At 42.8% G+C, this 12,065-nt stretch overlaps 1 protein-coding gene across 1 annotated transcript; it reads left to right on the top strand.

Moving 5' to 3' along the window:
* The first annotated feature begins 526 nt into the window (after positions 1–526).
* On the top strand, positions 527–8,110 carry LOC123045954 (putative adenylate cyclase regulatory protein). The gene is made up of 16 exons (XM_044469206.1): positions 527–742; positions 1,348–1,719; positions 1,798–1,926; positions 2,606–2,813; positions 2,903–3,049; positions 3,268–3,342; positions 3,428–3,499; positions 3,625–3,696; positions 4,347–4,418; positions 4,722–4,793; positions 5,527–5,598; positions 5,966–6,037; positions 6,763–6,906; positions 7,311–7,382; positions 7,453–7,599; positions 7,681–8,110. The coding sequence occupies exons 2-16, from the start codon at positions 1,516–1,518 to the stop codon at positions 7,863–7,865; spliced, it is 1,743 nt and encodes a 580-aa protein (XP_044325141.1). The 5' UTR covers positions 527–742; positions 1,348–1,515; the 3' UTR covers positions 7,866–8,110.
* Positions 8,111–12,065: the final 3,955 nt, after the last annotated feature.

The following is a 12,065-nucleotide window of genomic DNA, read 5'->3' as shown; positions in this document are numbered from 1 at the left end:
GCTCAGGTAGTTACCCTATTGGGATATGGTTTGTTGAGATGCTCTATTGCCCGATGTGTTTTCTCACCGCAACAAAAAGCAACATCGAACGTGTTTTTTTTTAAGAATTGACACATGGGGCTGCTGACTCGCACGCGATAGTAGTACCTCTGTACGACGAGTGTACCAGCGAGAGGCGATAAATAGCAAAACTGCGCTCGTAAAGCCGCGGGCCCCACGTGCAACCCCGCACAACGAACAGCCCTCTTCGGGGTCACAAAACCGGCAGCACATTCCGGGGTGCCGTGCGCCCGCCCGCCACGGTGGTGCCCCACCTCCTTTGCCTTATCCCTTCCGCTTCCCGGTGGCCCCCAACCCCTCGCTTAGCACCCACCATCATCCGTTTCCGCCGTGTCACCGCCAGTGGGTCCAGAAGGTCCGCGGGCCCCGCATGTCAGTGACTAAACGTTCGTAGCCCAGCGTACCGTCCCAGCGCTCCGCGACACGTGGAGCTCGCCCGCTGCTCCCCGGCGCTCGCTATAAGCCATTTTTCCTCCCTCCCCACCTTTCCTCCTCCCTCCCCACTCGTGGCCGGACCTGACCTGACCTCGCGTCGTCACTGTCGCTCGCGAGACTTCGCCGGATTGGAATCAGATACGACACGACGGCGACGATTTCAGCCGCCGACTCCGTCGAGCTCCGCTAATCCGTGGCTCGGCCCAGCATCAGGTCGCTCCGGTGGCCTGATTCGACGCCCGATCAGGTAATTTCACCTCCTATGCAATAATAACTAACTTTAGGCGCGAGTGCGATTCTCTCGGCTGCTGCTGATTTCGTCCAGCCTCCGACGTGCTCTCCTCCGTCTCTGCTCTGATCCTCCCGTCTTCGGTTATTCCAATCCAGATATTTGGGCATTTTTGCACTTCGTTCTGCCTGCCGTCCGCGATTTGCAGAGCTTGGTGCGGACGGAACATTCGATACTGTTGCATATTCATCCGCAGGGGTTGGTTGCTCTGTTCGTGGGGCTCAATTGCGTGTAGGATTGGTTGGCGGTATGTGGTGATTGGACGCCCAGGCTCAGTTGCGTGAGAGATGAACACTTCACTCGAAACCGACCACTTGCATTAGAATCGATTGCGTGGGGGTTTGGTTTTGTCTGACTGCGTCTGCATACAATCTTTCTGATAGTAATTCCCTTACTGCAGTGCAACTCAAGCTTATTGATTATATTGACAATCTTCTGATAGTAACTTCCTTGCTGCAGTGCAACTCAAGCTTATTGGTTATATTGACAATCTTCTGATAGTAATTTCCTAGCTGCAGTGCAAGTCAAGCTTATTGATTGTATTAATTTTATTGATGATGCAGGATGGCGTTGAAGAAGGCCAAGTCGTAGTCACGCCTGCAATTAATGCTAGAGAATCAAGGTGTCCGGGAAGAATATGCACCTTTGAGTCTGCCCATGGTCTGTGACACTGTACATCCATCCATAGACTTGAGGCAGTGATCAGGTTTTGTTCAGTGCAAGAACTCGCCATGGGCAGTGCCTGCTCAAGGAACAGAGGCCAAGTGGTCCATGAGGATCAACTGTACAGCGTCAAGTTCTCCAAGAGCGGCAGCTTCAAATGGCTGCTGCACACGCTGTCACGCAGCAGCTCTGATGTGCTCCGGAAGGCGCAGGGACCGGGCCCAGGTCGCCGCCCGTCACTGGTGGAACTTTGCGTGGCCAGAGTCCGTGAGGTAGTCATGTGAACTCGTATGTTCAGAGTTTGGCGAAGCAATGCCTGTTCTTGGCTGAGTTTATGTGGGTGATTGCAGGACATAAGTAGGTATTCAGATTTCTCCATGCTGCCTAGGGATCTTAGCCAGCAGATATTCAATGAACTGGTGCGGTGTAGCTACATCACCGAGGAGTTGCTGGGAGCTTTTCGCGACTGTGCTTTGCAGGTGAAATTTTGGTACCTGTTTGGTTAACTGTTTCAAATGAAATAGACAGTGATGTTTTATCTTAAATACAATTTTTAAGCCGAAACAATGGGAAAATTCCCCACTGCATTTTGTTTTATTGATATGGGTTATGTACAGAAGAATGATGAATAAAAGAATACAAGTCTAGCTTATCCCTGTTAACTATGAACAATTACTTGATGTAAAATTAAAGTTCCCGTACCATCAATCAGGCCTTTATATGTAAATATGTTTTATTTTTCTCGACAAATTCTTGTGTATTATCAGGGAGTGAACAAAGGCAATAAGGCATCTTATCAGACATTCGTTGTTGGTTTTTCAAGGTTCACTCAGTAATTTAGAATGCAATTCTTTGTCAAGCTTGTCTTGAGCTTGTTCATAGAAAGTAAAAATTACTTTGGTAAATTTATCCGGTAAGAATGAAAAAGTACCTATTCCTTAGGGAAGCCCATTTAATAGACCATTTGAGATCACTTAGGTAGCTAGCTACCTTATTCCTAGTCAGATGGCACTTCTTGCTTAAGGTAAATTGCAAGCCAAGCCACCAGTTTGCTTGGTGAGCTAGACCAGAAAAGAAAACTTGAAGGCTTTTATCGCGCTCTGGGACGAGTTAGCCCTATATGACAACCAATTGATCTTCCACACTATTCGGTATCAGGATATTTGTCTGGATGAGTACCCTGGAGTGAAGGATGCTTGGATGGAAGTAATCGCTTCTCAAGGGCAGTCCTTGCTATCTGTTGACATCTCTTGCTCTGATGTGACTGATAGTGGATTGAATCTTCTCAAAGATTGCTCAAATATGCAAAGTCTGGCATGCAATTACTGTGATCGAATTTCTGAACATGGACTTAAAACAGTGTCAGGTAAGTGATGACAATAGTTGAGTAGCTGTGCGAGTCTGGGGGGTGAATGTTCACTTTTATGATGTATGATGTGTGTCTTCATTCTGCAGGCCTCTCAAACTTGACATCGCTCAGCCTTAAGAAATGTGCTGCTGTTACAGCTGAAGGAGCAAAAGCCTTTGCAAAGTTAGTTAACTTGGTAAATTTGGACCTTGAGCGATGCCCAAAAATTCATGGTGGCCTTGTTCATTTAAAAGGTGGCCTTTTGTTCCCTGAACCAATTGTTTGTAAAGCGTGCCGAATCACCTAATTTATTCCAACTTATACATTTCCATTTCCTGGCATGTGATACATACATTTGTTTGTAGTCACTATAAGAATTGGCATGCAGCCTATTTATTCGCATTCCGCTCAATAGCAAGTAACTCTGAAAAACTACTTGCCTCTGTTGCAATAACATAACATTCTTTTACAGGCTTGAGAAAACTGGAAACACTGAACATGAGATATTGTAACGGCATCACAGATTCAGATATGAAGTATTTATCAGGTTATAACTCTTCTATGGCTAGTCTAAACCAACCTATGTTTTCATACATATTGATCTACAATGCAATGCCCTTCTCCTTGTGTAGATTTTACGAACTTGAGAGAGTTGCAACTGTCTTGCTGCAAAATAAGTGATTGTGGTGTTTCTTATCTGAGAGGTAACCCCCAAACACATGCTCTTGAATTGTTTTTTTGTTGTTGACTAACTCTTCGTTTTTATTTACTTAGTAACCCGAGGGTTTATAAATTTAGCCGTGTTTAAGTTGTTGGTTTGATCTCTTAGGTCTGTCCAAACTATCCCACCTAAATCTGGAGGGCTGTGCAGTGACTGCTGCTTGTTTGGAAGCTATATCAGGTTTTATATCCTTTCCTTATAGAGCACCCTGCTGTTGATGCTACTTCCACACAAGTTTCTTTGGCTTAGTCTTGTGTATAGTTTGATCTATTATGTATGTTGCAGCAGGAGGACGATTGGGCCTTAGAACTCTGTAGAAGTATGTGTGTCATGAACTTATTCACAAGTTACCGCAGCAGTCTTATATCTTTATTTATCTCTAGAATTCATGCCCAGAGAGATGCCCTTTTGGTAGAAAGATAACATGATATCTTTATAAGTTTGCTTCAGAAGTTTAATGAGAATGAGTCAAAGTAACATATTAGTTAGCCAGATAGTTCTTCTGTGCATTTATGGGGACACCGTGCTGTTCTATGTAAAAATGATGAGAGATGTTTTTACCTCTTCTGTTTCTGAGAGTCAGTGTATGGAGTTTAACTCCATTATTTTGAAAGGAAGCTTGTGTTGTTGACCGGAGGAGTTAAATGTTCCTTTTACAAGGACATTGTTAGTTACGAGGCCTGAACTTACTATTTCACTGTTGCATGGTTACTCTGTTGTAATACTCATTTATGTTGTAGCATTCGGTTAGCATTTCATGCATAATTATGCAAATGGTTGCAAGCTCACTATCTGGGTGCCAAACTTCATTAATAGTCATGCTATTTCAGGATTGGCTTCATTGGTTTTGTTAAATCTCAATAGGTGTGGCATATGTGATGAAGGCTGTGAGAAATTGGAAGGTAAATACGGCACCAATTGCTGACCATATGGTGAACACGACTCTTTGTTACTTTCTGAGATCATTGTGTGTGCATGCAAAATGGGATACATGTTTCCTTCTTTGAGATGTAGGTGTCTAGCTCAGTAGTTACATTGATGGATCCGCAATGCATCTCTGTTTCCTTCACCCACAATTTTTTCAAGCATGCATATTTGTACCCTTTTGTGACCTGAATCTGTCCAAGTGTGTTCCTTTGTCCTGCACAGCTACACCCTTTTATAGCTCACTGTTTGGTAGCTCATAGTCTGGTGCTGCCTTGCAGGTCTTGTCAAATTGAAGGTTCTTAATTTAGGGTTCAACCACATTACAGATGCCTGCTTGGTTCATCTACGAGGTGAGTATTAATCACTGTTTATCTTTGTATTAATTTGTTATAGCAACATTTGAACATGCTAATATCGAAATTCTTGAGACACTCATCTACGCAAGCAACAAGTGTTTCACATCTTTAATGGTTACTTGGTTGATTTGGTCATCCTATATTAAAATGTTTTGAGACACTCCTCTCTTATTTTATCAGTTTTGTACTAAAATTAAGTAATTAACAAAGTCATTGTTGTGCATGATTTCATAAAACCAGATTTTTTTTTGTTTCTCAAACACGCACGTGAATGCATGCCATTTTGTAGTAGAAGAAAGTACCGAGAAGGCGCAGATCTTACAAAGCAACTAGAAAACCCAAACGAAAATGAAATAAACAAGAAACTAAGAACAGCCCCGAAGGAATTTATGCAAATGAAGCAACAGCATAAAACATGATTATTATCCTTCAAGAAAGATGGCTGGTATTTTGTCTTTTTGCTGATGCACAAAGATGCTTGTAAGATGAAAGCAGAGGCATGTCAAAGAACATGCAGAGGATCTTGCACTTCTGGCATGTATGTTATTCATTTTCTAGATCAAAATGGAGTGTCAATTGGGAGCACTTGTCTCTTGTATTAAATCTTGTATAAAAATATATTTTAAAAAATATAACCATGGAGACGCCCATTTGAATCGTGGATCCGGTATACTTAAACAACACAACGTGGGGACAGTCTGTATATGATGTTCTTTGCTCCTTCCAGAATTGATCAATTTGGAGTGTTTGAACTTGGACTCATGCAAGATTGGTGATGAGGGGCTATTGCACCTGAAAGGTGAGTTCCTTCAGCATGTCTTTTTCTTTTCTTTTTTTGTAACTGTAGTAGCATGTCTCACTTCATCTCCTATTACATATTGTTTTATAAAATGTCGAATAGTGCAATCATCGGGTTAACCAACTCGTGCAGTTTAGTGTTGTGGAATGGCATATGATTTTTATTTACCAGACTTCTCTACAGTTAGCAGTATAGCATTGATGGGGCATTCTTGTTTGCCTGCAGAAATTTGTATTGAGCCTTTGTGGTTAGACGATTTTAGCGCTTTCTGTCTAGAAAAATCAAATTTTTTGGCTCTCCTTTTTTTTTTTTGAATAATAGCTCTCCTGTTGTAAAGCACTAATTGATACATTTTGCTGTTCTGTAGGCCTTTTGCAATTAAGAAGTTTGGAACTTTCGGACACTGCAGTTGGAAGCAATGGACTTCGTCATCTCTCTGGTTTGTTTACGCTTTGCCAAATTCTGTTTCATGAACTGTTGATTCTCCGTTTCCCCCCTCTTTAATTTGCCTTCGTTTTAGTAGTCCAGTTGAAAAGTTAGCTTGTTACATTATTCTTGCTGCTTTTGTGGGAAAATTGAACTTGCTTCTGCTGTAACCAATGTAAGCTAGGTGATCACCATATCACTGGAATATATCTTGTCGGCTTCTGCTCTAATGATTGGTTACTAGATGTATATTACTTCTAGTATTGTGTTTATAGAAATATTGTTTTCATCTTGGTGGCCAACGCATTATCTTAGATTATATTGTCATTTTTTCTGGGCTGCCTACCTGTATTGTGGTCAGGTGGCTTGTGTCAAGGCATAAACCACTGGTTCACACAATTCAAGAAATACCACTCAAAGTTGCATGATAGAGGGGCCAATGCTGATAATGTACAGTGGTATGTTTGGCAATTTTCCATATCTGAAACTGATCAGTTATGTCAGGAAATGACTCCACATTTAATGGTACATTGCATGCACACATTTCATTGACAGTGTCCCCTGACTTTTATCTTGCTACATAAACAATGCCTAGCTTAATGTGCTCTCAACAATTGATAGTTGAGCCATAATATTCATCTTAATCACAATGCTGAAGTGTTATTATGAGGTTTATGTGTCTGAACTCTTATGGTCGATATTATTTTTCACTATAGTTATGCAACGGTTCTTTTGCAGGTCTTCGGAATTTGCATAGCATGAATCTCTCTTTTACAGTGATTACGGACATTAGTCTGAAGAAAATTGCTGGCATGAATTCACTGAGGTCACTTAATCTTGATAATCGCCAAATCACAGACAATGGCTTGGCGGCTCTTACAAGTATGTCTCTCAGACTCCCAGGTCTTGTGATGATGGATAGTAACTCAGCCAAATTTCGTCGTTTGTTGCGTTAGTTATTGGGTTTCTAGTTTTTAAACTAAGTGTCTACATCTTTAAGCAGTTTCATTGGTAATATAAGGGTTACAGTTGTGTTAATAACTGGATCATGAAGAGTGTCTCTTCGGGGCACTTCCACAACCTTGCCCCTAAGATTCCGTATTTCCACTGTTGACCTTTCTAGTGATTCTAAATTTCTGTCGTTTATAAAATTTGTGAACTGCAATATGGGCAAGAATAGCCCTTTATGACAGTGGTTCGCCCGGTGTTGCAATAATTTGTGGTCATTCAGATGTGTTTGTTCATAACATCACGTTGGCTAAAGTCTACTTATTTGGTCAATGCAGCTCTCACCGGGTTAACGCACCTTGATCTTTTTGGAGCTCGTATAACTGATGCTGGGACAAACTGCCTCAGATGTAAGTGTGCACGATTAAATCAAAGATCAATTCAATCATACGACACCTAACATGGTTGTCACTATTTCAGATTTCAAGGGTCTGCGGTCTCTGGAGGTCTGCGGTGGGCTAATCACTGATGCTGGAGTGAAGAACATCAAGGACCTCAAAGACCTGACGTTGCTTAACCTATCCCAAAACGGCAACCTCACAGACAAGACCTTGGAGATAATCTCGGGTACGGTCATCTTTCGCATTCTTTCTTTCGTTTCCCCGCAACTTCTGGTATGATCCTCACAGTTATATATCCTTGTTGCAGGCCTGACCGCTTTGGTCTCGCTGAACCTATCGAGCTCCCGGGTGTCCAACGCCGGCCTCCACCACCTGAGGCCGCTGCAGAACCTGCGCTCGCTGTCGCTCGACTCGTGCAAGGTGACGGCCTGCGAGATCAAGAAGCTTCAGCTGGCCGCCCTCCCCAACCTGGTAAGCGTGCGGCCGGAGTAGTCCGGTAATTGGCACCTCCGTCCATCTGTAGATAGCCACTACGAGTAGAGCAGGCAGAACGTGCCTGCGCGTCTGTACATACATAGTCTTGTGAGTTACGCGAGGGATTGATCTGATGATAGACTGAACTGTTTATGTCGTCTACGGTGTGCCCATTAAAGCTGATGCGAAGAAACAACTGTAAATGCGTCGTGCTTCCTCCGCATTTGGGATGGTATGTAAAATGTAATGGCTCGTGTACGTAACAGTTGGTGTTTGCCAAGTTTCGTCGCGTGGTGCTACGATCCTGGTTACTATTCTCAGCGCGGATCGCTTTCCCTTGGCGTGTGATATGGTGGTGTGATGCCGGGCACCGCTGTGGTACCAAACAACTCACAAACAACTCACATAAGGATCCTATGCACGGAGGGTCTTATCCGGTTCATCGGACTTTGGGAGATCATATCGGAGGTTCAATTGGATGCTCAAACTAAGGATAGCCCCATTTGGGCTTGGAATGTGACAGGAGTCTACACTGCATCATCCGCATACAAGATGCTTTGTGAGGGAGGAGTTAAATTTCACTCTTTCGGAGCAATTTGGAAATGTTAGGTGCCACTTGCATGTAAAATCTTCATGTGGCTGGCTGTGCAATACCGATTGTGGACGTCGGATAGAAGGGCGAGACACGGTTTGCAAGACCAAACATCAAAATGCTACTTCTATGATCAAGAGGAAGACACGATCGACCACATCTTGCAGCAATGTGTGTTTTCAAGGCAAGTGTGGTACAAATGCATGACCAGGATGGGATTGAGGATGGAGTTTTGCCCAACATACGAGTCTCGCTTGGTGCAATGGTGGACGGAAGCTAGGAAACGCATACATAAGCAAACTCGGAAAGGATTTGACACATTCGTGATGCTCATCTGCTGGACACTTTGGAAGCAGAGGAATGCGAAAGTATTCGGATCGAGTCAAATCAAGAATGAATGGGAGACTGTGGACTTGATCTTCGACGATTTGAGGACCTGGGCTACTGCAGGAGCATTTGGAGGATGATCGGTACCTGAGTAGTAGACTAGCATTAGGAGTGGGGTGGAGGCTTGGTTGAGGTTGATTTGTGATCTTCAACTAGCGCATTTGTAAAATTCTTGTACATATATTTCTCCCTTCTATAAAGCTAAGGTACGCCTTTGATGTACCCTTAAAAAAACAGCAGCCAACTCTCTCAAGTGGCAAACTCTCAACTATATTTCATGGTATTAAACAACTCACAAGTAGCGACAACTAAATCATAAGATGAAATCATAAGGATCCTGTATGGATATATATTTCATGGTACCAAACAACCAACAAGAAGCAACAACTAAATCATAAGAAGAAATCATAAGGATCCTATGTTAAGGACATGGCCTTCAATCCATACACGAGAGCTAAGAACATGCCTTTGAGTTCAACTAAACTAATGCGTATAGCACAACACATCAACTTCATCAGATGCTCCCTTCGCATGGAAGAGCTGAAGAGAACTTAGACTAGAAGCACCTATGAGTTAGATGTGAACACAACTAAAAATGAAGGATTTATACTAGAAGCACCTACAATTTAGATGTGAACACAACTAAAAATGAAGTATAAATTTGTAAGTCTCAACCTGTGTATCAGGAGCAAACTTGTGGAGCCTCGTGTTGTAATTAAATCATGAACTGCTTGCATGGGAACTTGCATAACTTTTGACTCAAGACCTTAAATCACTCACCGTTCGTTGTGCACAAAAGATGACTTGAAATGTCATCTTATACAGCCCGAAATTTCTCCACACACGACAGCGTGTGGCCGACAAAAAATCCAGCGGACAGAGTGTGGGTTGTGGACGAGATTCCCTAGCTGGGATTCATCGTCGTGCCTGGTCGTCTAAATTCAGTCGTCCGCCTAGCAGTGCTCTAGACCCTTGTAGAATTAATTCAGTTTATATGGGAGGTTGCAGCTTGAAATCTGACGTGTCATTTCTCCCGAAATAGGCACCGGGACCTTTCCAATATAGATAATGGTTTCACATGTGTCTTTCTTTGTCTTTTCCACTGGTTTAACTTATGTATGAGGCTTGACCTCACATGTTGATGCATTGGTTATGGACTAGTCCAGATCATCCTACCTTCCTCAAGCAAAACCATCCTTGGTTTTGAGGTATTTTGTATTGACTTCTTCACATGAGGGAATTGCTCAACCTTGATTGCTTGTTCCACCGTAGGCTCGAGTACATGGTTTACTCCTTGATGTGTAAAGTAATACTTTAGAACTTTCCTGGTGAGTAGCACTGTGATGGAACTACTACAACCTTCCCAAAAGAAGATGACAGGATCACATTGACATCACATCGCATACCACCTTGTCCACATAACTTCCCACTGAAAATGCCACCCTCACACAATGTGTAATCTTTACCTTACTAACAACATCCAACCATTTCACATAACTAGTCAATGTGTACGTGCAATGCACGCAAATTTGGAAGTATATTAAGTGCATGCGAATATTAAGTAAGATATTATTTGCGTGTTATTATGTGATTAGCACTATATTTGGCATGAAATTAACTGCACGCTAAACGTGTTGAACGCTCGACATTGAAGCAGTCTAGGTCGCCGGATTGACATGATTTGATGGCCGAGATTAATTGGATCTGCCCCTTTGGGTCTTTTTATATTGGTATAGATATGGCTGGGGTTACCTCCATGTTGATATCCACGAGCAAGCACAAGATAACTACTAATGATGTTGTTCTAGTTGCCACCATCAATGAGATTATCGCTATCTCCTTCATATGAACTCAGAGGTGCCTCGGTCTCAAAAGTATAATACTTTGCATCTTTCTTCTCAAATTCACATTTATCACTTGAGTCATCGGACATGTGCCCATCCTTTGTGAGCAACACCTTCTTTAAATTAGAATAACCCTTCATGAAATGACCTCTACCCTTGCATGTGAAGTAGCTTCTTTTGCGGTTATCTTTGCGTGAGGACAAATCTGCAACAATACTTCCATCAGCTTCCCGGTGAGTTGAACTTATCCAAGTGCTTGATGTGTAGGTGTGGCTACAGGCTTGGCGACGCTTCAGCTATTGACCAGAACAAACAACTTGATGCACAAGTTCTTGCAAGTCTTAATATGGAACCATCTCTATTCTTTCTTGCAAATCTTCATTGGCCATGAAAGAAACTTAAGATTGTGGCCTCATGTTGCTCATTCACCCATGTACTAATCATTAGAATCTCCGTTTCTTTATAGTACTCATCAACACTACAATTCCTTGTGTGAATCGTTGCATTCGATTGTACAAGGTTCTTGTGAAGTGTTCGGGAATAAAGCATCTCTGAATCAGATTCTTCGATTGCGCCCATGCATCTGGATGACCTCCAGCACGACATAGTTGGTTCCACCAAATCATATCGTACCTTCTTCTCCTCTGTGTAGCGGTGGCTATCAAAGATCTGACCCACACGGATCTCCCACTCCAAATAGTCATCGGGCTCAGTTTCCCATTGAATGATGGTATGATAAATTTTGAATTTACCAATCTCATCATCTTCATAGTCATGATGAGAATGTCCATGAACTCTTCCTCCCATGTAGAAGCCTTCTTGGGTTTCACCTCGACGATCGTGATTAGCACGTCGTTGCCGCAACACGCAGTATTCTCGAGCATCATCATAGTGGTCACTCTAGCACTCTCCGTGGTGATCCATTGTATGGGGAATTGTCGTTGTCAACCCCATGCATCAAGTCCATCTCGTGGTGGAGATGGTGGCTCCCAAACAACATCTTGTTGGTCGTGGTGAGCATGTTGGTGTGGTGTAGCGTTGTAGCTATGGGCATCATCGGAGGAGTACACATGCATGTGCTCTCCATTTCCCTCCTCCGAGCGGCGTTGGCACCGCAGTTTAGGGAGTTGTCAATGTCGATCCCATGTAGAAGCCTATTCAACAAAGTTTCTTTCTGAGGAAGTTGATTCTCTGGATGAGGTTGGCCTCCATGGTCGTGGTGCGCTTCTCCACCTAAAAGTGCATTGTTGCACTAAATAGTTTTTGACATCAATGACAACTTCATTTGTGTTTGTAACCACATGCTCTAGTGTAAACAACACCATTTAAAATGGAAGTGGAGCATGGATGGTTATATCCCCTCTTGACGGAAAAAGGAAAAGAGAAGTACCAAGG

Source organism: Triticum aestivum, chromosome 2B (genome assembly GCF_018294505.1).
Source record: "Triticum aestivum cultivar Chinese Spring chromosome 2B, IWGSC CS RefSeq v2.1, whole genome shotgun sequence".
Taxonomy (NCBI): Eukaryota; Viridiplantae; Streptophyta; class Magnoliopsida; order Poales; family Poaceae; genus Triticum; species Triticum aestivum.
Note: the sequence above shows the minus strand (reverse complement) of the source record. Positions and strands in the feature narration are given on the sequence as shown.